The sequence below is a fragment of the Oryctolagus cuniculus genome, chromosome 18 (genome assembly GCF_051225735.1).
Source record: "Oryctolagus cuniculus isolate XC-2025 breed Fujian yellow rabbit chromosome 18, ASM5122573v1, whole genome shotgun sequence".
Taxonomy (NCBI): domain Eukaryota; kingdom Metazoa; phylum Chordata; class Mammalia; order Lagomorpha; family Leporidae; genus Oryctolagus; species Oryctolagus cuniculus.
In genome coordinates this window covers 51,470,304-51,495,622 of record NC_142884.1, presented here as the reverse complement: position 1 = coordinate 51,495,622, position 25,319 = coordinate 51,470,304, and the positions used below count along the sequence as shown (strand labels likewise).

Sequence of the window (25,319 nt, the reverse complement as noted above, 5' to 3'; positions counted from 1 at the left end):
CATGCCATGTTTTTGTGTGGTTCTACTTGAAGGAGTGATCCTTTTGAGTTTTTTTTTTTTCTTTTTAAAAGATGTGTTTGTTTATTTGAAAGGCAGAGTAACAGAGAGGGAGGGAGAGAGGGAGAGGGAGAGGAAGAGGAAGAGGAAGAGGGAGAAGAAGAGAGAGAGAGGAGGGGACCTTTCACCTGCGGGTTCATTCTGCAAATGCCTGTCATACAGCCAGGACTAGGCCAGGCTGGGGCCAGGAGTCCAGAATTCCATCTGGGTCCCCCACATGGGTGGCAGGGACCCACGTGCTTAGACCAATCACCCTCTGCCTTCGCAGGCACATTAGCAGGGAGCTGGGTCAGAAGTGAAGTAGCTGGGACGTGAACCAGGCACTCAGGTGTGGGATGCAGGTGCCCAGGTGGCAGCTTAACTCCCCTTTGCCACACTCACTTATCCCATGGACCCTGTTCCAGATGGCTGCTGTCCCCTTAGCACCCACGTATGCTGCTGCATGATAGCCCTCTGGCTCCAGGCGCCAGAACGAACTGGACACATCCCCTCCTGTGGGCACCATCCAAAGTGGCACTGTGACCACCTAGTGTCCTTTCTGTCCTTGGGTTCCTCTCCCAAGAATCGGGTTCCTCATCACAGCTGGCTCCATACTTAATGCTTCCTGAGATGAATTTGCGGCTGAGTGGTTGGAGGTGCCCTTGAACACCTGAGCCAGGTACCTGGGAGCGTGCCCTGCATGGTGTCGTAGGTGCACTGCAGTCATGGACAGCACTGCACCAGTGACTGTGAAAGCCAGGGAGGAGCTGTCAGTGCCCCCTGCCCTGGCTGCACGGACAGACAGATGCTGCTTTCTCCTTAGTTAGTTGTTGCTATCATTCATGGGCACACAGTCATGGCTCAGCTGAGGCCAGGAGCCTGCTAGAATGGAGACTGCTGGGTGCCACCAGCTGAGTGCTGTCAGCTTTTAATATGGACAAGAGGGCCAGCGCCGCGGCTCACTAGGCTAATCCTCCGCCTGCGGTGCCGGCACCCCAGGTTCTAGTCCCGGTTGGGGTGCCAGTTCTGTCCCGGTTGCTCCTCTTCCAGTCCAGCTCTCTGCTATGGCCCGGGAGTGCAGTGGAGGATGGCCCAGGTGCTTGGGCCCTGCACCCCATGGGAGACCAGGAGGAAGCACCTGGCTCCTGGCTTCGGATTGGCACAGCGCGCCAGCCATAGTGGCCATTTTGGGGGTGAACCAATGGAAGGAAGACCTTTCTCTCTGTCTTTCTCTCTCTCTCACTGTCTAACTCTGCCTGTCCGGAAAAAAAAAAATATGGACAAGAGAGCTAATCTCATCGGGCCTAGGCACATAGCGGCAGCTCCATGAGTCTCCACTCTTGCTCCCTGGATGACACACAGACTACCTTAAAGGACCCAGCAGGGGCGCTGCCATGGTTGTTGACATCTGGTCCACCTACCTCTGTTCCCTTTACATGGGCAGAGAAGCTACATTGACAACACTGGGGGCTTCTTTAGGGGCAGGGAGGGGACTAAGCACACGTGGGACTGGGTGGAATCCAAGCTTGGGAACAGGGTCAGGGGGCTCCTCTTGCCCCTGTCACCCATAGCTATGTGCTGGGCTCTGCTCCAGGTGCTGGGGGTGTAGCAAGGGGAGGCCTGGCAGGGGCCCGCCCTGGGGGAGCTGGAGTTCTAGTGGGGCCAGGACAGAATCGAGCAGGCAGCCACCCAGACGGTGTGGGCTGTTTGTGCTCCGGGACAGAACGAGCACGAGATACACTGATGGGAGCCACAGGTCCTGGCAAGGGGCACCCCGGCGGGGCCCTGCTGGCAGCCCAAGGGCACGGTGTGGAGTGAACCCAGCTCCCGGCTTACAGATGGGGGCCTTAAGGCAAGGCAGGCATCTGTCCTAGGGCTCCGTTTCCCCGGCGTGAGACAGGGATGGAAGCACCAGTGCCGGTGAGTACTACAGTGAGGGCTCGCTGAGTTGCTGCCCGGGGTACGCTTAGCCCAGGGCCAGGCCAGCGGCAGAGCCGGGGAAGCAGAGGCTTGGTTTGACTGCAGAGCAGCAGAGTCAGGAGAGGGCCCTGGGCCGGCGCAGGAGGACTGGATGTGGGTCCCAGTGGTGGGACTCGTGGCCCCCGTCTCCTTGTGTGTGGCTGCCCTGTCCTTTTCATTAGGGTGTGCAGGAGGCGAGTGCTTGCATTTTTGCCATCCTGAGCGGGTTGGGATGAGGTGAGAGGATGGTTTCAGAGCCTTCTTGGAAGCAAGGTGGGTGCCCCATGTCTCTTCTCAAACGACGGAAGTTTGAATCCCGGTGGTTGAGGCTGGGGACCAGGATTGGCCTGGAGGCCTGGCAAGAAGACTCAGGTTTGAGTCCCAGGAGAGCTGCACCTGCGGTGAGGCCCCTCGGCTCAGTGAGCCCTGCCCCACCGCCTGCCTGCCTGGGGCCTGGGGCCTGGGGCCTTCGCTGATGGGAACAGGAACCTTCAACAGCTTCTGGCAGCTCGGGCCTCGGTCCCGGGGTGTGTCCCTGGAGGAGGGGCCAGGGGAGGCTCCTCCTCTGAGTCTCCAAGTGGGGAGCAGCGGGGGATGGGGAGTAGGCTGGGGTGTCGGGGACAACGGCGTCAACGGCGTGGTAGTGGGAGAGCTTCACCAGGCTCCTGTCCCAAGTGAGGTCCCCGCCTTGTGGGCTCCATTTCTGATCGAATGTCACCCAAGGGTGGCCCCAGGAGGCAGAAGAGAAGTCACCACGGGATTTTCTTGGGGGTCTGGGGGCCCAGGACCAGTCTCCTAGAACTCAGCTGCATCATTTTACTTTCTCAGCATCACAGCAAAGGCCACGGCCAGGCCGTCCTGGGCTCCCCAAGTCCACGTCGGAGCAGTTGAGTTCAGTGTGCTACATCCCGAGCCTCACGGCGGGGACCCAGCCTCTGTAACCATTTTCTAGTCCTGGCACTCCCTGTTGGCATTTTATTTTCATGTCCCCAAAGCTGACTCCTTGTGCCGATCCAGCTGTGTGGGTGTTACCGCATTATGCCCATTTTTAGAATGCTCAGGTTCAAGTCTGAAATTCTCACCTTCACGTTAGTCTGCGCTCTCGTTTGTCTTGATGAGGTAACACACTTGCTTTCATGTGCTAATACTCATGTCTACTGTGCAGACTCCTGGTTTCATGTGCTAACACTTGTTCTCATGGGCTAACACTTGGCATTTTGTATGGTATATGCTAATACAGGTCACTAAGAAATGCTGTTCTCCGCCAGCACTTGCATTGCCTTATAAAATACTGTTCTTTAATAACAGCTGTTGCCCTGCGCTAGGTCCTCCAGATGCAGTCTTTGGGTTTCCACATTGCTTGGTTCTACTCCATCCTAAACAGGATTCATGCTCTCAACTGGAGTTGGCTTTCTTGGTGGTGGTCAGACGTTTTTCCTTCCTCCTGTCTTTTCTTCTTTCCCAGGCTTTGTGTTGTGCCGTAAAGCAGTTCACTGTCATTGTTGAGACGGAGGCTGGGAAAACCCAGACAGTTAAACCCACAGATGCTAATGTACAATAGTGTGCTCGGGGCCGCCCCCACCAAGGCAGCCCTCCCAGGCTCCCACCTGGTGACCCAAGGCCAAGGGCAGGCTGGGCAAGAACCTTCTTGGCCCTGAAATCCAAGTGGATTTCAGACCGGGATGCTACCAAGTGCACCTCAGAGCCAGGGCAGTGGTGGCTCCTGGACGCAGCCTTCTTGGGTTTCGGGAATGACGGCGCCTGAAACTCAGGTGGGGACGGCATTTGCCCGAGATCCCCCAATGAACCGGCGACGACTGCGCAGCCTCTCTGGAGGCAGCAGAGAAGCGGGCGGGGGCGGGGAGGAAGGCGAAGCGGAGACCTGAGTGATACGGAGCTCGTGTAGTTGGGTAGCCTGTGCTCCGTTTTACAGAAGGGAAAACTGAGGTGGCTCGAGAGTCATTCCGTGACAGTAAGTACCTTTCCAGGGTCATGAAATAACAGTAAGAGGCAGGACTGAGATGCAGGTCCAGTGCCTGATTCCAAGTCCCTTTTCTTTGTTCTGGGCCCTTGAGCAGATCCAGAGCTCGAGGCCCAGGCCATGCTGTACCCTGTCTTCTCCTTTTTCGCCTCCCTCCAGACAAATGAGGCCCCTGTGGCGACACCATCCCCTGTACCCTCTGGGTGATCTTGGGGGGTCAGTGGTCAGTGTCGTCTCGCCTCCCCTGGGCCCCCACTGTCGCTGAAGTCCCCTTGTGTGTCTGTGCCCTTGCAGGAAGAGGCTGCCCTCTCCGGACAATGAGGCTGAAGAGCTCAGGGCGCTGTCACCTGCCGAGTCCCCGGTGGTGGCCTGGTTGGCCTCTCCCACCCCACAGGACACTGAGTGAGTAGGGCAACCTGTGGCGTCTCAGAGAGCTGGAAAGCTGGGTGGGGAGGGGTGTGAGGGGGGGGGCTGGGTATCCTCAGAATCCCCCCGCCCCAAGGCAGCACTTGCCGGGGGCTTCCGAGCAGTAAGAGGGGGCTGGGTGGCCTGCCCAGGCTGCTTCCGGTTGGCCCAGGGATGCTGCAGAATCTGCAGCCCAGTGCCCAGCTGCACCGGGGCTGGCAGTGCTCAGATGTGGAAGTGTCCCCAGACAGAGAGCCCCTGTGAAGGAGGGACTGGGGCAGTCCCTCCCCCCCGACCCTTCCCACCTTGGCAGGCCTCCAGCACCCCTGAAGGGCCAGTGAGTAGGGGGAGAAATACAAGGAGCCCCAGGGGTCCTGCCCCAGGGAGCTTGTTAAAAACACAGCTTCCAGGTGGGTGTCTGACCGAGTGGTCAAGATGCCTGCATGCCGCATCCCAGAGCCTCGGTTGAGTCCCGGCCCCTGCTCCTGACTCCAGCTCCCCGCTGATGCAGACCCCAGGAGGCGGCAATGATCACTCAGGGAGTGGGGTCCCTGCCATCCACAGGGGAGACCTGGGCTGCATTCCCAGATCCTGGCTTTGGCTTGGTTCATTAGGTCCTAGTCTTCCTGGGCATTTGGGGAGCCAGCCCACGGATGAGAGCCCTCTGTCTTTCTCTGTCACTCAAATAAACGCATTAAAAAAATTTTAAATTGGAGAGTCCCAGGCCACACTCAGCTCTGCTGGGTCAGACCCTCAGCCAGCTGCCATGAGGCATCCACAGGCTCCCCGTGGTCGTGACACAGCCAGTCTGGGAACACCGCTTGTCACGGCTGTGATGGCACTGGGGACCTGGGTCGCACACCTGCAGCCGTCCCAAGGACTGGGCCAGTGGGAGGAGTTCTGTAAAGTCCATGTAGCCCTGGATGGTGGCGAGTGCCGGCCCTGGGCTGTGACTGGGGTCCCCGTCCTGCTCCCCAGCCCCACCTCCTGTGGCTGCCCCGGGTACACTGGGCTCCCCTTCTCCTGCTAGGCTGTTTCTCCATCCATAACTTTGTGCAGTTTATGCTTAGGAGAACTGTGGATAGTTCAGAAAAGCTGAAAAATTAGGGGGGAAAAACCTATGCCACCCACAGTCCCGGTGGTGTCACATTGTATGCAGTTGGTAAGGAGAGGGTTAAGGTTTCATTTAGAAAATAAGGCAGAAATGAGGCCTAATAATAACAGTCACCAAAACCCTTAAGGAGGGCCACATGGAGCCAGGGGCGCTAAGCTGCTGTGACAGTTCCCAGAACAAGCAGGTGCCTCCTATGCCATAGGCGTGTCACTGCCGGCACGCTGCAGGTTGCGGGAGGCTCTGCCCCAGGCCATCATGTGGAGGCCCTGCTGCCAGGGCCCTGCCACCTTCTCCACTGGTCACCGCTAGGAAGGGAGGCCTGAAGCTGCATGGGCCACATCTGCTCACACTCAGTAGTGAGCGCGCCCACGACCTCCCCTGGGAAGTGCAGTCCCCTGGCAGGGTGGCAGCACCCAGCCCCGGCATAGCATGGAGACGACAGATCCAGGGGAGCAGCTCGTGGTTCTCCCCCCGACATCTGCACAACCTCTTAAAAAAAGGTTTGTTTATTAGAAGAGCAGAGTGACAGAGAACTCAGAGATCTTTCACCCACTAGTTCACTCCCCCAATGGCTGCAATGGCAGAGGCTGAGCCAGGCCAGAGCCAGGACCCTGGAATTCCATCCGGGTCTCCTGTATGGGTGGCAGGGACCGGAGCACTTAGGCTGTCTTCTGCTGTCTTCCCAGGTGCATTAGCAGGAAGCTAGATAGGAACTGGGGCAGGCGGGACTCGACTGGCAGTCATATGGGATGCTGGCGTTACAGGTGCTGGCTTAACCCATGCACTACAACACCGGCCCCTGCGTGCCCTCTTTCATTTAGACCCCTACGCTGGTTGTCTCCAGCCTGGCTCCCTCAGTTAGACACGAGTTGTCTTGCGTTTCAAGGCCTTGCTGTGTGGAGATAGAACAGATCTGTAAACACTAGCAGAATGGCTCGGCGAGATGAACCCAGGAGACTGCTCACGGTTCTCAGTCCTCTCAACCCACACAGGCGCGGGCTGGTGCTGAGTGCCGGGCTGGGCAGGCACATGCGCATGCGCATGCGCATGCGCATTCGCCTTCTGACCTGTGTGTCTCTCGCAGCCAGCGCGTAGGCGGTCATCCCCATTCCAGCAGGAACGGCTGCGTCAGATCTCAGTTGCTTTTTCCACCAGCTGTTTCCTAAAGCCCAGCTCAGCAGCCCTGTGGCCCCTTTCTGCCGCCCTGGAAGTTCATTCTGGGAACCACAGCCCGACCTGAGCTCTGCATTGAGCTCCCTGACCTGGGCTGGAGCCTGCAGGGCCCAGCGGCCAGCAGCGGCCAGCGCCCCAGGCACCGCTCCCGCGCTGAGTTCCGTCCTGGGAGATGGCAGGTCCGAGGCCGCTGCTGTTAGGGAGAAGTAGGGACAGCACGTCCGCCCTGCAGGCCCCGGGAGGAGGTGGGACGCAGGCCTGGCCGGGGGGCACGGGGTCTCCCGCCCCGCCCTCCCGGCTCAGCGGTGGCGCTGTTCCCGCAGTGCCCAGGACCGCGCGGCCTCCGCCGCCAGCCAGAACAGCGCCATCATCAACGACCGGCTCCAGGAGCTGGTGAGGCTCTTCAAGGAGCGCACGGAGATGGTGAAGGAGAAGCTCATCGACCCTGACGTCACCTCCGAGGAGGAGAGCCCGCAGCCCTGTGAGCCACCCGCCCCTCGTTCACCGGCAGTGAGGGCGGCAGAGAAAGGCTGGGGTGCAGGAGAGAGGACTGATCTCCACTCTCTGGATGTGGGGTCCTGTGTGTCCGGGCTCCGAATCCCCGGGGCGAGAAGATGATGAGAGTCTGGCCTGGTCCCTTCTCCCACGGGGCGAGTCCCTTCACTGACCCCTCTGCCAGTTTCCCGCCGGTAATGGGCGGTGCCAGTCTGGGACCGGTCTCATGGCCCGGCGCTCAGATGGTGTCCACGGCCGACTCCGGAACCCAGCTTCTTTATCGGCGGCCTCACTGCCTTGAGAGCTCTTAGGTGCTGCTCTGGCTTGAGGGTTTCCTTCCTGGCAGACGAAATAAGAATCATGCTTTTGTCAGGGAGATTTCCCAGGTCTCTCCGGAGGGGCACTGTGCATTGGAGCTCACGGTGCCCGCAAGAGACCCAGGAGAGCCTGGCTGTGCACTCCTGAAGCCAGAGCCGTGGCTGTACTGAACCTCCAGGCCCCAAGGCCCAGGTCACTGAGAGCACCAGAGACACACAGAGGCTGTGAGCCTGCCCAATCTCTCTCTAGAGACGAAGGAGCTGACGGTTCTGCTCTGAGAAGCCCGGAGCCACAGATCCCTGACCATTAGGCGCTCCAGCCGCTCACCCTGCATGGGGGCACATTGAGTACAGAACGCCCCCAGCTCATCACGGGGCCCCCTGGGGACTCAGACACACAAGCAGAGGCCGGGCTCCAGCATCCACCTGGCCCAGAAGCACCTTGTCCCGGACAGCTCCAGGGAGGCAGCTGCAGAGGTGGGGCAGGTTAGGGTTCCTGGGTGGGCACCAGGTTGCTAGTGAGGAGGAAGCGGTGGGGTTCACACAGGGCTTGGAGCAGGATGGCGCTGGCGTCCCCTCAGCTTCTGCAGGTGGGGTCTTCTCTCTGCATCCCCTGCCTGTGCCTAGAGCTGGGTCAGGTGGTCACCAATGTCATCCCGTAGCCCCAGCCAAAAAGGCCCCGGAGCCGGCCCCAGAAGCCAAGCCCGCGGAGGCGCAGCAGGCCGAGGAGGAGCACTATTGTGACATGCTGTGCTGCAAGTTCAAACGCCGCCCCTGGAAGAAGTACCAGTTTCCCCAGAGCATCGACCCGCTGACCAGTGAGTCCGCGGCCGTGCGCCTTCCCAGTGTAACAGGAGCGGGCGGGCGGCTGGGGCAATGTGGCTTGCGTGCTTCCTTGCCCAACTCTTAAAACAGTAGCAACAGTAGACATCATGGAATAGCAACATAAGATCACACCCATTTTACAGATGAGGAAATGGAGGCATGTAGAAGCTAAACAGCCTGAAGACTCAACTAGTAGTATAGTCTCAGAGACTCCTGATTCCTGGCCAAGTCCTCCCCCTCCTCTGGGCAGGCCGGCTCTTTGTGGGACCTCCTGCTCTGAGCGCAGAGCCGGAAGTGCATCCAGTGTCTGCAGTAGTTCCTCTCTCTTCCCCCCAAGCCCACCCCTGTTCCCCATCCCATCCCTTCTTCTTTCCCGTGTGCCCAGCACTTTGCAGCTCATCACAGGCCCCCGGCTCTCATGGAACATTTCCTTGTCATTCTCTGAGACGGGCATGCTAGGGGCCAGCGGGGGGTCTTTCTCCAGGTGTGGCAGGGCGGGGGCAGGACCCTGGTGACGACCAGGTGATTACAGAGCCCACCCACCCACCTGCCTGTCCATCATCTGTGATCCAGAATTGACTAAGACAGGAGATACATTGTTTCAGAATAATTTCTACAAGAATGAAAGCAAAGGGGTTTTCTAGGAAGCTGCCTGTTTCAGAACCGCCCTGTCTGCCACACAGTGCTCTGTCTGGGGCCTACCAGGGACTGACTTTAAAAGCAGAGGCAGTTTTACACCCCCCCCCCCCCCCCAGTTCTAGAAGTGGCTCCCACTGTACTAGCAGGGAAGCGTAGAAGAAAGCAGGCCCCGCCCGCGGCTCCCTGGGGCTGTCAGCACAGCACAGCACAGCCGCCCTCGCTCTCCCCAACCCCCGCAGACCTGATGTACATCCTGTGGCTGTTCTTCGTGGTGCTGGCCTGGAACTGGAACTGCTGGCTGATCCCCGTGCGCTGGGCCTTCCCCTACCAGACGCCCGCCAACATCCACCTGTGGCTGCTGACGGATTACCTGTGCGACCTCATCTACTTCCTGGACATCACGGTGTTTCAGATGCGCCTGCAGTTTGTCAAAGGCGGGGACATCATTGTGAGTCCCCGGCAGGTGGATGGGCTGACCGGGGGCAGAGCGTCCAGGGAGCTGACCCTTGAGGTTGTGGTAGACGTCAAAATAAAGGAACGTGGAAACCCTAGGGGCAGGGCCTGTGCGTCCACAACAGCATGACTGCTTATGGGGCATACCCTGCGTCCATTCCCTGTCAAATACCACTCTGAGGCCAAGTGGTTCCTGGACCGCCTGGTGGAACTGGAGACAGAGAAGCGGTCCAGAGAATGGCCGTTAGTGCAGGTGCAACTGACTGAAATCCCAGCTTCCCCACAACTACCTGAGTCCCTCCTACCCAGACTCTGTTTCCCTATCTGTAAAATGGGCATAGAAATAGCTCCCTCCTGATGCACTGCTGTGAAGACTGAGATAACGGACGCAGAGTGCTGAGCCCAAGTAAGCACGTATTGTGGTTCCTGCAAAGGACCCGTGGACGCTCCGCTCCTTGGATCAGTTTGAGACCTCCTGCCCTGGTGCAGCCCCCACTCTCCCAGGAGAAAACTGAGGCCTGACCATGGCTCCCACAGCAGACCAGTCCCCATCTCCCCGTGCTGGTCGCGTGCCATGCTGGCGCCGCTTACTGCAGGGTGCAGGCAAACTGAACTTTGACCTCTGAAACAACCTGGAGGAAAGAGAGCTCCCTGCCCAGGTCCTGGGTAAATCAAGTGCTCGTGGTCCCATTAAGACGGATGTGTTGGCCACGGGCCTCCCACCAGGGGCTCAGCGCCCCACGGAGCTCACCCGCGGGGAGGGGTCAGGGCCTCACTGTCACTATTCCGCTCTCCCGCAGACGGACCCAAAGGAGATGAGGAACAACTACCTGAAGTCCCGCCGCTTTAAGGTCTGTGCCCAGGAGGGACGCGTGGTGCCTGTGGGCTCTTGGAAGGAGCCATGGCACAGGGCCTGGGAGCCACGTGCTTCCTGGAGGGTTGGGGGTTGGGCCCAGCTCCCGTGGGAGAGTCCTCTAGGCCACAAGCCCCAGGAGACCCGCTGAGGCTGAGAGGTCATCGGAAGCCAGCTCTCCCCATATCTGTTTCTCGCCAGTCCCCGCTGTGCAGCTCAGCGGCCCCTGTGCACTGCGCAGCAGCTGCCCTTGGCCTTGGGCGAGGTGGCAGGGTGCCTTCTGCCCTCAGCCTTAGGGACTTCCGCTCTGCATTGAAGGGAGCAGCTGCCCTCGGTCCCCTCACCCCCAGCCTGGGGCGACCCGGTAAACACACCGCGTGTCCCAGCACACCGCGTGTCCCAGCACACCGCGTGTCCCGTTGAATTCCAGATGGACGTGCTCTGCCTCCTGCCCTTGGATTTCCTCTACTTGAAGTTCGGCGTGAACCCCCTCCTTCGCTTGCCCCGTTGCTTAAAGGTAGGACGGGGAGGGGTCCCCACCCCCAGCCCTCAGTTCCCCCTCACCCTGCACCAGCCCTGGCGTCTTAGTGCCCACCTGAGCGGCCTGGGGTCGGGGAGGTGACCTAGGTGAGGAGATGGATTCCCCGGCCTAACATTCACACAGTTCTCTGAGTCTCAGGTGAGGGGTCGGAGCCCACAGTCCCGCGTCCGACTAACTCTGGAGGGGAAGGAGATTGAGAGACAGGTGGCAGAACCCCGAGGGCAGCACTGTAAATGCTATTTTCAAATATCAGAAAGTCTGGCTGGCGCCGCAGCTCACTGGGCTAATCCTCCGCCTTGCGGCGCCGGCACACCAGGTTCTAGTCCCGCTCGGGGTGCCAGATTCTGTCCCGGTTGCCCCTCTTCCAGGCCAGCTCTCTGCTGTGGCCCAGGAGTGCAGGGGAGGATGGCCCAAGTGCTTGGGCCCTGCACCCCATGGGAGACCAGGAGAAGCACCTGGTTCCTGCCATGGGATCAGCGCGGTGCGCCGGCCGCAGTACGCCGGCCGCGGCGGCCATTGGAGGGTGAACCAACGGCAAAGGAAGACCTTTCTCTCTGTCTCTCTCTCTCACTGTCCACTCTGCCTGTCAACAAATAAAAAAAATATATATCAGAAAGTCAATGGGGACAGAGCTCTCAGGGTGGCGTGGCGTGTGCGGAGCGCTTGCAGCTCTGGGTCCACTCTGGGTCCCAGTGCCGACTCCGTCCCGCACCAGCGTGGGCTCTGGACAGGTTGCTGGCTTCCTACAGAGGCAGTTTCTGCTCTGTGCAGGGAGAGATGACACAGACCTCATACGTAGATGATGTAGACGACGCCTGGAAAGTACTGCTCAGGTGACAGGTGCTCAGTCAGGATGAGCAGCTACTGCTATTCCTTTAGTGTCATAAATAGGCCTGTGACGGATGTGAGAGAGAGGGGTTAGGGATGCCCTTCTCGATAGAATTGTTTTGTTTGTGGGTGAGTATTCAAAGCAGGCTCCCTAACCCGGGACACTGGACCCCTAAACATTTTGTGATAGGATCTAGAAAGTCTTGGAATCTCCTGAAATTATATGCAAATCGTGAGAATGTGATTCTATGACTTTTTGAAAGATTTATTTTTACTTATTTGAAAGGCAGAGTTACAGAGGGACACACACACACACACACACATACACACACACAGGTCTCCTACTCACTCGTTCACTCCACAAATGGCCACAACAGCTGGGGCTGTGCCAGGTTGAAGCCAGGAGCTCAGATTTTCTTCCGGGTCTCCCATGTGGGTGCAGGGACCCAAGGACTTGGCTGATCTTTCGCTGCTTTCCCAGGTGCGTTAGCAGGGAGCTGGATTGGAAGTGGAGCAGCCAGGACTCGAACTGGTGCCATATAGGATGCTGGTGCTGCAGGCAGCAGCTTAACCAGCTGCATGACAACTCCGCCCCAGATTCTGTAATTCCTGTAGGAAGATGGGCTCTGGCTTTCGTCAGACTCCTGGACCCCGTCCTGCATAGGGCTGAGGGCCTCGATTCTGAATGCTCACCGTCCGGTCCCCTCCCAGACCCTGGGTCTGCTGAAAGGTCCCTTGGTCCTGACTCGCGTGGGCAAAGGGCCAGGGCGACGAGGGCTGCGGCTCCCCTGACCCCAGCTCTTCTTCCCAGTACATGGCCTTCTTCGAGTTTAACGACCGCCTGGAAGCCATCCTCAGCAAAGCCTACGTTTACAGGTGAGATGGCCACATGCGTGCAGGTGCACCCACCACACGCACATACATGCACAGAGGTGAGAGGCCTGCGCCCACGCAGGCTCACACACCATGCATATGCATGTATGTGCGTGACACACACATGACGCACACATGCCAAGTCGGGCTGCACTTCCTCTAGCCTGTTGCTTTCCCTTTCAAGTGGCCTCCAGCCCCCACTGCATCGGAAGCCAGCCCTTCCTGGCCCCACCTCCTATTCTCAGAAGGTCTGCTTGCTTTTGGAGACCCAGGAATGTCCCATTTCCTCCCATTGTGATGAGGGCCACGCGGGGCTCCCATAGTGTTTCCAACAGCTGGGCCTCACTCTGGTCCCAGCACAGGGACCTTGAGTCCCCACCGCACTCTTACAGAATGGGAATGGTTACAAGGACACAGTGGGCATCTCACAGGTGTCCGAGGATGGGATGCAAAACCAGCCAGGCCACACCTGGGGACTCCGTGTCTCCCATGGGGCGGCCTCATTGTCTTTCCTCTGCATGCACCTGCCCGCCGCCCATGGATATGTCTTCCCCTCTGGCCCATCCACTCCCCCAGAGCTGCACATAAGGTAGCCCGGCTTCCCCTGGCCAGTCCTGTCACTGCCGGCTCCCCTGCCAGGTGTCCCTCCTGCAGGTGGCTGGGCAGGACCCTGCGGCTCCACCAGGGGGAGCTGTGAGTGGGCATGGGTGCCAGGCGGGGTTGAGGACTGGCTGGTTCCCCTCAGTCCCGCCCCAGGCGAGCTGTCCCCACTGACCCTTTCCCGCTGTCCCCCTGCCTCCTCACCTGCAGGGTCATCAGGACCACAGCCTACCTGCTCTACAGCCTGCACTTGAACTCCTGTCTTTACTACTGGGCGTCCGCCTACCAGGGCATTGGCTCCACGCACTGGGTCTATGATGGCGTGGGAAACAGGTGAGCCCGCCTCCCTGCTGGGCCCACGCCTGGGTGATGCTCCTGCTCCGAGTCCCAGCACAAAGGCCCCAAGAGAGGCATCTCATTGCCGCCGTGTTGTGGGGTCACCTTGTTCCTAAGGAGTCACTGACGTGCTAAGGCTCAGGGCCAGGTGTTCTTGTCACTAAGCCAAGGTTTCCTGAGCGCCTGCTGCCGGCCAGGCTGGGGGCCGGGGAGACACACGGATGAGACTGCTAGAAAGATGCTCCCAGTGTCCAAGAATCTCTCAGGGTTGGCAAATATGGGGGTATGTCCAAAGCCCGTGGAAAAGTAGAATCAAGAGGTGAGTTAATTTTGGTGCAAAAATTGTTTAAAATCCATGCTTAGTTTTTTCACAAAGCATTTTCATGAACTTTTTGAATATCCCTCTATGCATGGATTTTAAAATTATTTTGCACCCAAATAAGCTTATATAATTCCATTTTCCATGAACTTAAAAATATTTAATATTTTATTTGAAAGGCAGAGAAAGATCCATCTAGGTCTCCCATGTGGGTGTCAAGGACCCAAGTACTTGAGCCACCCACCACCTGCTGCCTCCCAGGGTGCACAGTGGCAGGAAATTGGAATCGAAAGCAGAGCAAGGACTTGCATCAGGCACTCTGATAGGGGCTACAGGCATCCCGAGTGTTTTGTTGTGTTTTTTTTTTTTTTTTTAAAGATTTGTTTATTTATTTGAAAGTCAGAGTCAGAGTTAGAGAGAGAGAGAGAGAAAGAGAGAGAGAGGTGGGGGTAGACAGAGAGATCATCCATCCGCTGGTTCACTCCTCAGATGGACATGATGATCATGATGGCCATGATGGTCAGGACTGGGCCAAACCAAAGCCAGGAACCAGGAGCTTCTTCCAGGTGTCCCACATGGGTGCAGGGGCCCAAATACTGGGGCCATCTCTGCTGCTTTCCCAGGCCATTAGCAGGGAGCTGGATCAGAAGAAGAGCAGCTGGGGCTTGAACCAGAGCCCATATGGGATGCCTGCACCACAGGCAGCGGCTCTGCCCACTGCGCCACAGCGCCGGCCACCAAGTGGTGTCCTAACTGCTGCAGCCAACACCTGCCCCGGTGAATGACGTCACGCATACACCATGCGTGTGCACCCCTCCTCCGCCCCACAGGCCTGTGTAGGGGGAAGCAGCCAGAGAATGTGTCCCAGTGTTGCCCCCAGGTGTGGGGCACGTCCAGGAGTTAGTAAGGCGACATCCGCTTGCCAACCTTGCTATCCGTTATAGGACATGCTACAGTGATGGTGATGACAATGGCAGTTACAACGGTGGCAGCAAGCCTTGTAAAACACTAAGTCAAAGCGCGGGAGCTGGGTGCTGTCGACACCGAGGCAGCAGATGTGGATCCCTGGGTCATACATTCCGCGAGAGCTGAGATTCGGACCCAGCCAGCACGGACGGCCACAGGCTCTTAGCTGCTGTGCCATCACCTCCATGGGCAAAGATGAGGGCCAGCCCGATTCCAGGGTGGGTGTGGGAGGCAGACACGGGCGTGGGCGGTCCCCCTGAGTGTCATCGAGAGGAAACTTCAGGGGCCAGCCTTGTTCTTGCGATGCCGACATTTCATCCCCGAGTGCCACTTCCTGCGCCGGCTGCTCTGCTTCTGAACTGGCTCCCTGCTGATGAGTCTGGGAGGCAGCAGCTGATGGCCAAGTATTTGGGCCCCTGCCACCCGTGTGCAGGTGTGGATGTTTGCATTTGGCGAGTGAACCAGCAGATGAAAGATCTCTCTCTGTGTCTCTCTCCTTCCGTCTTTCAAATAAATCTTTTTGAAAGATGTGAAGTTTGATCTTGACCTTGACAGTTGGGAGACAGGATAGAGAACCCCAGAAGAGGACACAGCATGAAAAAAAGGCAGGGAATTGCAAGATAATAGTCAAGGGCCTGGGACCTTGGAGGGGGCGGGGCCTGTGGAAGTTTCTGGAAAGGTGGGTGGGGCCAGGTTGCCAAGCAGCCTCCCCTAGGAGTTTGTCCAGGGCAGCAGCCCCCTCACACATGGGACTTCCGAGGGCTTGACACTCAGCTAGTGTGACAGACATGTGCTGTGGGTGTGAAGCACACGAGACTTGGAAGCCTTGGGACAAAGCGTGTCAGCTGTGACGCGTTTTAGAACAGTGGTGACCTGGAGGTGATCATGGCTTCCACATCTGGAGTTCACTGAACGGCACGACTGAGATCAAGTTCACCTGTTTCTTCTTGTTAACCATGTGGCTACTAGAAAATTTAAAACTACACATCTACGTGGGTCACATCAAATTTTTATTGGGCGGCATTGCTAGAGGCACAGGGGACCCAGCCACAATTTTGTGTTTGCCATCCTTTGTCCCCAGCTGTCTGCTGCTGTGGGGGATTGGTTCCGGGGGTCCCCACAGATACCAACGTCCTTCAAACAGAATCTACGCAATCCTCCCATAAACTTTACTTTTTTAAGACTTATTTATTTATTTTAAAAGATTTATTTATTTATTTGAAAGATAGAGTTACCCAGAGAGAGGAAAGGCAGAGAGAGAGAGAGAGAGGTCTTCCATCCACTGGTTCCTCAACTGGCCACAATGGCCCGGAGCTGCACTGATCCAAAGCCAGGAGCCAGGAGCTTCTTCTGGGTCTCCCACACAGGTGCAGGGGCCCAAGGACTTGGGCCATCTTCTACTGTTTTCCCAGGCCATAGCAGAGAGCTGGATCAGAAGTGGAGCAGCTGGGACTCGAACCAGCACCTAAACAGGATGCCAGCACTGCTGGTGGTGGCTTTACCCACTGTGCCACAGCACCAGCCCCTCCTACCATCAGCTTTAAATGATCTCAGAATCACTCACAATATCTAACACAATGTAAATACAATATGAATCGCTGTTACACTGCGTTAGTTAGGGGAAAAGAAGAAAAAGTCTGTACCCTCAATGTGGACGCACATTTTCCCCCAAGTATTTTCCACCTGTGGCTGAGCAAATCCATGGAAACAGAACCCGTGAGTACTGAGCGCCACGTACCGGGGACTTCAAGAAGTCCGTGGAAAATGCAATTGAAATGCAAGTTTAGACAAAATGTGAAACCCACGCGCATGGGGGTCTTCAGTATAGGAAATGCGTGCTATGGGAAAGCAGACGCAGTCAGGGGAGCACGGAGGCCCTCAGGGCACTAGCTAAAGCGCGCCAAGCCGGGGCTGGGACCTCAGGGAAGGCGCGCAGACGTGGCTCCTCTGTCTTCCATTGCGCGTCCAGGGCCTCTGCCCAGGTCCCTGCTCCTTCTCCTGAGAGGTGGCTCCGTGCGCCCTCTGGTGGCCAGGCTCGGTATGACGGGGCTGGAGCCTGGAGGCCCCCTCTCCTACTGTCTGAGCCTTCCAGGCACCAAGAGACAATGAGGCGTGGGGGAGATCGGGACCACAGTCCGCCTCCTGTGCAGGCTGCTGCAGCGTCGCCAGCCAGGGCCGCCCGGTGTCCAGGCCCTCCCGATCTGCCCGTTGTTGGCGCTGGGAGGACTTGGCCAGAAGGTGTGCTGGCTCAGGTGTATGGAGAGCTCTTGCTGATCTGGATGCTAGCACAGCCTTGGGGTTTGAGTCTGCAAGCGTGGAAAACAGAATTCAAAGGTAAGTTTAGGAGCGGGCGTTTGGCGCACTAGTTGAGCCGCCTGTAAAGGGTTCGTGCATCTGAGCCAGGCCACCCAGGGTTGGCCCGCCAGGGGGCCCCTGATGCCTGTGGTCACCTTTTGTCCTCTCTGCAGTTACATCCGCTGCTACTACTTTGCCGTGAAGACCCTCATCACCATTGGCGGGCTGCCCGACCCCCAGACGCTCTTCGAGATTGTCTTCCAGCTGCTGAATTACTTCACTGGGGTCTTCGCTTTCTCTGTGATGATTGGACAGGTAGCCGGCGCGCCCCCAGATGCCCGCCCGCTGCTGCGGCAGTCCCCCTCTGTGCGGGTCTTTCTGGACTGAGCCTGGCAGACAGCACTGGAGTGGGAGTCAGGCGCCCGAACACTGGGCCCTGCTGGGCGGAGGGGAGTGGGCCGGGTCCCCATATTTGAGACGCACGTCCCCTCGGGACACCCAGGAGAGCTGGGCTGGTGCTTCCTGCACAGCCTGAGGATTTGGGCTGTGTGACATGCGGGGGAGAGTATCTTGTATCCGGTCAGTGCATGAGCCTGCCCCGAGGTCAGGACCCTGGGCACAGACGGGACAGCGGCTGCAGCCACTAGGGGGTTGGGGGTCTGCACCGTGCTCCCCCCATGCGTGGTCCCAGGGCCTGCAGCCTCCCACGTGCAGCAAGAGGCAGACCTCTGGCTGGGTACCACCCCTCTCCCACTCGCACGAGCAGGTGCCTGGGACTGTGTACAGCGACAGGTCCCCAGCAGGTGCCCGGAGAGCCGCGCAGTGACCGCCGGCTTCCGTGCCGACTTCCTCCCTCCCCCCAGATGAGAGACGTGGTGGGCGCCGCCACGGCGGGGCAGACCTACTACCGCAGCTGCATGGACAGCACAGTGAAGTACATGAACTTCTACAAGATCCCCAGGGCCGTGCAGAACCGCGTCAAGACCTGGTACGAGTACACCTGGCACTCGCAAGGCATGCTGGGTAAGCCCTGGGCCCCTGCTTCTCCTGCGGGTCTCTGTGGCCCCGGAGACCCCGTGAGAGGGCCCTGAGGACTCGGAGGGGCGGGGAGCTTCTGCGTGGCCCCGGCCTCACCCTACCACCCTGAAGTGACGGTTTCCTGCGTCTCCGTGCAGGCTGGAATCACAGCTCGCCTGTCTCCCTCTTCCGTCCTCTCTCTGGCGCGCTGCAGACGCCGCGGTGGGCGGTGGGCGGTGGGCGGTGGGCGCAGGAGGCCTGGTCCCGCTCCCCCGCAGGAGATCCGCCCCCGCACAGCCTGGGTGGGGCCCTGAGCCCGCCCCGCCCCAGTCCGGGCTATGTCTGCTCTCCCTCCCAGCAGTGGGCCGCAGCAGTGGGCCCTCTCGCGATGCTGACAGGGTTGACTAGAATAACCTTGGCACTCTGTAGAAAAGCCCAGCGGCCGTGCTAGGTGGCCCTTCGTTCTTGCTAAGGTTCTTCCAGGGCGAGTGGAGCAAACAGATCCTAAACACTTAGAGGGTGTGGCAGGTGCTGCAGCACAGGGGCTGCTCAGGGTAGCTGGGGGGAGGGGAGGTCATCAAGCGAAGACTGGGAGGCTTCCTGGAAGAAGTGACCTAGCCACTGAGGTCTGAAGAATGAGCAGGAGTTCCTAAGGGATGTGCAGGTGGTGTGGCAGGCAGAGAATGGTATTGGCGAGGGCCTAGAGGTGGGAAAAGGTGCTCTCTACATCCATCTTGGTTTTTTAAAAAGATTTGTTTGTTTGAAAGGTAGAGTTACAGAGAGAGAGAGCGAGAGACACAGGGGTCTGCCGTCTGTTGACTCCCCAAATGGGCCAGGAGCCCGGCTGCTTCCAGGTCTCTCCTGGCTGCAGGGGTCCAGGCACTTGCGCCATCCTCCACTGCATTCCCAGGCGAATTAAGCAGAGAGCTGGGTCGGAAGTGGAGCAGCCGGGACTGGAACTGGTGCCCATATGGGATGTGGGTGTTGCAGGAGGGAACTGTACCAGGCCATTGCCTGCTCCCCTGTCCAGGGTGGTCTTCTGTGCTGGGTGGCCCTGGCAGTGGACTTGGCCTGGAGATGTGGGGGGAGGGGCCTGGCTTTGCCTCTGACCCCTGCCACGCGGCTTGCAGATGAGTCAGAGCTGATGGTGCAGCTCCCGGACAAGATGCGGCTGGACCTGGCCATCGACGTGAACTACAGCATTGTCAGCAAGGTGGCGCTCTTTCAGGTACCACCCCCACCCCCGGGGCCCTGGGAGACCCCAGCCCCAACCTTCCTCTCACCGCGGCTCCTGTCTGCGCAGGGCTGCGACCGGCAGATGATCTTCGACATGCTGAAGAGGCTTCGCTCCGTCGTCTACCTGCCCAACGACTACGTGTGCAAGAAGGTGAGCTGTGTGGCGAGGGAGGGGGCGGGGGCCGGCCTGGGAGCGCCCGGGCTGCCATGTCCACAGCTTTCGCCCGGGTGCAGGCAATGGCCACAGATGTGCCTAGGCTTTACCTGACCCCCAGGGGCCAGGGCGGGGAACCCCCATCTCACAGAGAGAGCAGCAAGGAGCCTGCAGAGGGCGCCATTCCCAGGCTCTCAATCTTCCAACAAGGAGGTGGGCAGGAGGTGCCTGGGTCAAGGTCAGAGGCCGCCCTTGGGTAAGATCCAGCCCACTGGTATTTCATGGATTTTTTTTTTCAAAGTTGAGTTAGTTTCTAACATTTAAAAGTGGGAAGAGTTTATGTTAAAACCCATGTCTCTGGCTGAAAACAGACAATCTGCTCACCCTGGGGCTCACTTTCCCAAATAGCCAGAGTCAGCTGGGGCCAAGGAGGCACTGCCCCTACAGGGGGACCCCGTGTGCCTTCCCAAGCCACAGGCCCCACCACTCCCCACTGCCCCACACCAGGCCCCTTCACCGCTGTGCCTCCCCTACCTGACCCCAGGGCACATGGGGTGTGAGCCTGGGCTGGACGGTGCCCAGGGCCCTTTCTGCTGCTGTCTTTGGGGTTCAAGATCAGTGAGTGAGGGGGGGGAGAGGGGCAGGAGCCCTGAATGCAGTTCACTTGTGCAGCACTGTTAATTAGGCTGGGAGTGTTCCAGGGTGAAAACATTGATCAGGCAGCCCTTTAAGACTTGGGAATCCCCATCCCCTAAAGGCTTCGGTCTATGCAGCAACGAAGGTTCTGGAAGCAAAGAATCAAGGGAAGAGGGGGAAAGGGCATCAGATGGCTGCCGCCTTGGGGTCCAGGGAGTGGTTTGTCTGACACTGGAGCTGCTTCCCAGCTGGGCAGCCTTGGGCAGGTGCCTTGCCCTCTCTGAGCCTGTCCTCTAACGGGGATAGCGAGGCTGTTGGTGGGAGCTCACTGGGCGGCTGTGAGGACAGGACAGGATGTGCGTGGAGCTGGCATGGGAAGGTGCGGTCGCTGCTGCCTTTTTCTGGGTGGAGAATACAGAGGCAAACAGAGCTGGGACGTGGCACCTGCAGATTAAACCGCGCACTTGTGAGCAGCGCCCTCTGCTGTCCGGTTTTGCCCTGTGCCCATCTCCCTGAGACACTCCTTGGGCTGGTGAGTGAGGAGAAGGTGAGCCGTTTAGACCCTCTGTGCCTCCGCCCAGGTCAAACTGAACCCAGAAACAGGGCGACCAAGTTCCCTGCGTTTTGGAAAGAGGGCGGTGCCGATGTGAGATGCACAGGAACTGTTGGATGAATTAATCAAACGTGTAAGCAGGCTACTGTCCTTGGTCCTTCCCCTTCCAAACCCGCAGCGGGGGGACTAGCAGGTAGCAGGCCAGGGCAGGGGCCTGTGAGGGCGTGAGGCTTGGAAGGTGCAGGAAGACGGGACCTTCCTGACTGCAGTCTGAAGCAGGCTGCCCACCTGCCACTCGCCTCCCAGCCAGCCAGCCGGCCAGCCGTCTGTTTGGTTTAATTTGGGATCAAGGCCCTCGTGTTAGTTTGCTAGGGCCACTGGGCACAGCCTGGTTGCAGCACAAACTGAGTGGTCCCTGCCCTGGCCTCGCAGGTACCTGTCTTCTCATGTCCCTTCATACCATCTCCCCTCCAGGCCTGTCTCTGTCTCCAAATTTCTCTTCTTTTTAAAAAAGAGTTGTTTATACTTATTTGCGAGGCAGAGTTGGGGGTGGTGGTGGACAGATCTTCCATCCACTGATTCACTCCCCATATAGCCATAATGGCCGGGGCTGGGCCAGGCCAAGGCCAAGAGTCAGAAATTCCCTAATTCCATCTAGGTCTTCCAGGCGGGTGCAGGGCCCAAGCACTTGGGCCATTTTCCACTGTCTTAGTCCCGTCAGCAGGGAGCTGGAGTAGAAGTGGAGCAGCCAGGACTCAAACCAGTGCCCATAGGGGATGCAACATCGCAGGCAGTGGCTTAGCCTGCTGCACCACAGTGCTGGCCCCTAAATTTCCCTTCTTGTAGGGACACCGGTCCTATTGGATGAGGGACCCACCCCACCCCCACTGTGACCTCATCTTCACTTAGCCCAATGGGTCTGCGAGGACCTTTGGCTGAAAGGTCATGATTGTGAGCTCCCGGGGATTAGGGCTTCAACACATACTTCACCGGATAACACCTACGAACCCTGGAGCCAGACTGGGTTCAGATCCCGGCTCTGCCTCGCCCTGGCTTTGTTTAGGCAGAGAGTCCTCCCATTCCAGAAATGGCTGAGGACTAAGGTCTAACTACACTGCAGGAAAACGTGGCGGGCACGCCAGACGCTATTGCTGCTGTCACCATTCCCATTCCAGTTGCAGACGCTTGCCTGGCTCCTGGTATGGGCGGGCATCGATTCCCCGAGCCTCCACCCTCCACCCATGGCTGCAGTGGAGAATTTGCAGGGTGCAGGTGCACCTGCGCCTCCCTCGCTTGCTTGCACTTGGTTCTGCGACTCTGCTACGCACCACCCTGTACCCTGTCAGTTAGCCAGGGGCGGGGCACTCTCCCCAGTCCACAGATGAGGGGACCAAGACCTCTGAGGGAGTGATGGACTCCACACCACACACCCGGCTTCCTCCCTGCAGCCTGTGGGCCCAGCCCTTGCTGCCTCTTCCATCCCGTCTCTGTTGCAGGGGGAGATCGGCCGTGAGATGTACATCATCCAGGCGGGGCAGGTGCAGGTGCTGGGCGGCCCGGATGGGAAGGCTGTCCTGGTGACACTGAAAGCTGGATCCGTGTTTGGAGAGATAAGGTCCGAGGGCGCTGGGGGAAGATGAGGCATTGTGGGCCAAGGGGGGCGGGCCCAGGGAGATCTGAGCATGACCTCTCACCCCGCCCCGTCTCTGCCCCAGCTTGCTGGCCGTCGGGGGCGGGAATCGGCGCACGGCCAACGTGGTGGCCCACGGGTTCACCAACCTCTTCATCCTGGACAAGAAGGACCTGAATGAGATCTTGGTGCACTATCCCGAGTCTCAGAAGTTGCTCCGGAAGAAGGCCAGGTAGGTATTTTTTTGTTCATTAGAAAAATTTGCTGTGGACCAGCCCTGTTAGAAATCACAGCGCCTTTGTCAGCATCAGGGAAGCGGGTATTGGAGTGCTCCTGTCACCTCCCCAGAACCCCACGCACTCACATTAGGGGCACTGTCCCCAGGCGTGGCGAGGCTGGGCTTGCTTGTCGTGTCCTTTTTTTTTTTTTTTTAAAGATTTATTTATTTATTTGAAAGTCAGAGTTACACAGAGAGAGGAGAGGCAGAGAGAGAGAGAGACACAGAGAGAGGTCTTCCATCCACTTGTTCACTCCCCAATTGGCTGCAACAGCCGGAGCTGCGCCGATCTGAAGCCAGGAGCCAGGAGCTTCTTCCGGGTCTCCCACATGGGTGCAGGGGCCCAAGGACTTGGGCCATCTTCCACTGTTTTCCCAGGCCATAGCAGAGAGCTGGATCAGAAGTAGAGCAGCCAGGTCTCGAACCGGCGCCCATATGGGATGCTGGCGCTTCAGGCCAGGGAGTTAACCCACTGCGCCACAGCGCTGGCCCCTGTTGCATCCTTTATTCAGATGCTTTCTCAGCCTTTCCCGTCCTCGGCGACCTTGCCTGCTGTAGAGCGTGCAGCCCAGTGCATCCCTGGAGCGTCCTTGGTTTGGGCTTGTCGCTTGTTTTCTCGAGGTTTCCCTCAGGCTTAGCCGTCTTGGCAGCAATGGCTGGAAAGTGGCGTTGGTGCTCCCACTGCCCACGCAGCGGCATGGCACGGGGTGCTGGCTTCCTCGACCATTTCCTCTTCCTGAGCGGCTGGGGAGGAGCCGCTCTGAGCGGCTGTGGGCAGAGGTGTGGTGTTTCCGTCACACTTCCCTCTGCTTTTGGCAGCCTCTGGCGGCGCCGTCATGAATGCGAGGAAGGTTGCCAAGTGGGAGTTTCCCAACACGTTCGTCCTGCTGTGGGGGGAGCTTTGCCTTCCCTCCCCTGCATGGCTGCAGTCACTTCTTCGCCCGTGCAGGGGTGGACGGAACTTCGCCGCGGCTGTGCTGTTACAGCACGAGCCCCGCTGCTCTCCGCGCCCTCCTGTTAGGCCGGTGGGCACCTTTCCCGGCTGGCCCTTGGGGCCCTTTGTGACGATCCCAGGGTGCTGCAGCACCTGCGTGCTGTCCTGAGGAGCAGGGAGTTCACAGCTTTGCAGGTTCAAGTCCAGGACGGGGCAGCCCCGTGGTGCAGCGCCTGCTGACCCCGGAAGGGGCGGGGGCCCGGCTGTTATAACTCTTCTGGGACAGCTGCCTGTCTCTGCGACCTCAGAGCCTCCCACACCTCTGACTGGCCTTTAAGTGTCTGCGCGAGTCTGGGGACTGAATCAAGTTTAAACTGTAGCAGTGGGGCGTGGTTTTAGAAACCCAGACCCGAGTCCTAGGTGCACTCATGGCTACTGGGGTGCCACTGGCCTCCTCAGTGGGCAGAGCCGAGAACACAAAACCACTGTGTATATTACACATGCGTACACGTACAAGTACAACGTACACACAGCTGTCAACTCGCCCGTCTGCGCCTGTCCGTCAGCCCAGCGGGGAGACAAGTCGGCCCCCAGCACGGAGTTCATCCCGAGCGCTTCCCTCTCCGTGCGTGCGCATCTTCTCTCCAGCACTGGGAGACGCCCCTGCCTTTATCCTCACTGCGCTCGCTCACGCGGTCAGTCCCACGACACAAAGCAGTGGCAGGATTGCTGGTCCACGCTCTGCCCGAAGCAGGAACGGCAGAGACCAGTCTGCTGCAGCCCTTTAGCCTGAGCGGGTGTGCGGTTAGGGTCTGCGTCCCAGGTTGGTCTGGATTCGTTCTCTCTGCTCTCCCGTGTGATTGTTTTATTCATTTGCAGTACAGGGAGGTGTGTGTGCTTCACCGTTTGACCTCCCGACCCCTGACCCTTGTTGAGTGTTTTTTTTTCCACAGTGTGTAAAACAGTAACATCTTTCCCAAAGTCAGAACTTTCCAACACAGTGAACTCAGAACCGTGTCCCGCCCCCCACCCCACCCCCACTGCTGCCCAGCCCTGTGCGCAACAACGTCATTTCTTTCTGCTTTTCCTTCCTGTGTAGGCTTCTGCAAAACCAGACTCATGCTTATTTTCCTTTTTCGATTTATTTATTTTATTTGAAAGGCAGAGTTACAGAGAGGCAGAGAGAGGTCTTCCATCCACTAGTTCACTCCTCAGTTGGCCACAATGGCCAGAGCTGTGCTGATCCAAAGCCAGGAGCTTCTTCTGGGTCTCCCACGCAGGCGCAGGAGCCCAAGGACTTGAGCCATTCTCTGCTGCCCTCCCAGGCACATTAGCAGGGAGCTGGATCGGAAGTGGAGCAGCCGGGACCAGTGCCCATATGGGATGCCAACACTGCAGGTGGCAGCTTTATCCGCTATGCCGCAGTGTTGACCCCCCCCCCCCATTTTCTAATTTCCCTTCTGTCTTAGGCCACAGGGAGCATAGGGCAGATCGCTTTTTCCTCTTTGATTTTTTTATGCATGACAACAAATCCTCGAAACGCCACTCTGAGTCCGCAGACAGCTCCCTCGTGGGTGCCTCTGCCTGCTCGTGGGGTGTCCTTGTAATGGGCATTTAGTGCATTTCCATGGTGTGATGGTACCTGTGGGCACCCGTGTTTTGTGTTGCTGAGGGGAATGGGCAACTTTTTTTTTTTTTTTAATAAAAGCAGGTTTTGCTTTCAAACCCCCAAAGCCAGGTTTCAACTTGGGCACAGGTGGGGACTCAACTCCTTCCCCGGGAGGTGGCGCTGGCGGGCTTGGTTCAGGCGCGAGTGACAGTGTCGGTGGCCATGTATGGAACATGGATGAATCAACAATGCGTACTGAATCAGA

The 25,319-nt window shown here is 58.5% G+C and overlaps 1 protein-coding gene across 4 annotated transcripts in view; it reads left to right on the top strand.

Annotated features, from left to right (window-relative positions):
* The window catches only part of CNGB1 (cyclic nucleotide gated channel subunit beta 1), a 65,348-nt gene that overhangs the window by 31,779 nt on the left and 8,250 nt on the right, over positions 1 to 25,319 (top strand). For 2 of the 4 annotated variants that reach the window (XM_051846819.3, XM_089319721.1), the window contains 14 exons: positions 4,271 to 4,378; positions 6,992 to 7,149; positions 8,143 to 8,298; positions 9,184 to 9,392; positions 10,198 to 10,248; positions 10,681 to 10,767; positions 12,431 to 12,495; positions 13,303 to 13,425; positions 17,182 to 17,323; positions 17,872 to 18,031; positions 19,156 to 19,253; positions 19,329 to 19,412; positions 22,101 to 22,219; positions 22,320 to 22,466. In XM_051846819.3, coding sequence (XP_051702779.3) covers positions 4,271 to 4,378; positions 6,992 to 7,149; positions 8,143 to 8,298; positions 9,184 to 9,392; positions 10,198 to 10,248; positions 10,681 to 10,767; positions 12,431 to 12,495; positions 13,303 to 13,425; positions 17,182 to 17,323; positions 17,872 to 18,031; positions 19,156 to 19,253; positions 19,329 to 19,412; positions 22,101 to 22,219; positions 22,320 to 22,466 — 1,707 coding nt within the window. Of the gene's footprint in view, positions 1 to 4,270; positions 4,379 to 6,550; positions 6,848 to 6,991; positions 7,150 to 8,142; positions 8,299 to 9,183; positions 9,393 to 10,197; positions 10,249 to 10,680; positions 10,768 to 12,430; positions 12,496 to 13,302; positions 13,426 to 17,181; positions 17,324 to 17,871; positions 18,032 to 19,155; positions 19,254 to 19,328; positions 19,413 to 22,100; positions 22,220 to 22,319; positions 22,471 to 25,319 lie in introns of those variants that run through there. The other 2 variants (XM_089319722.1, XM_089319723.1) reach the window with 2 other exon arrangements.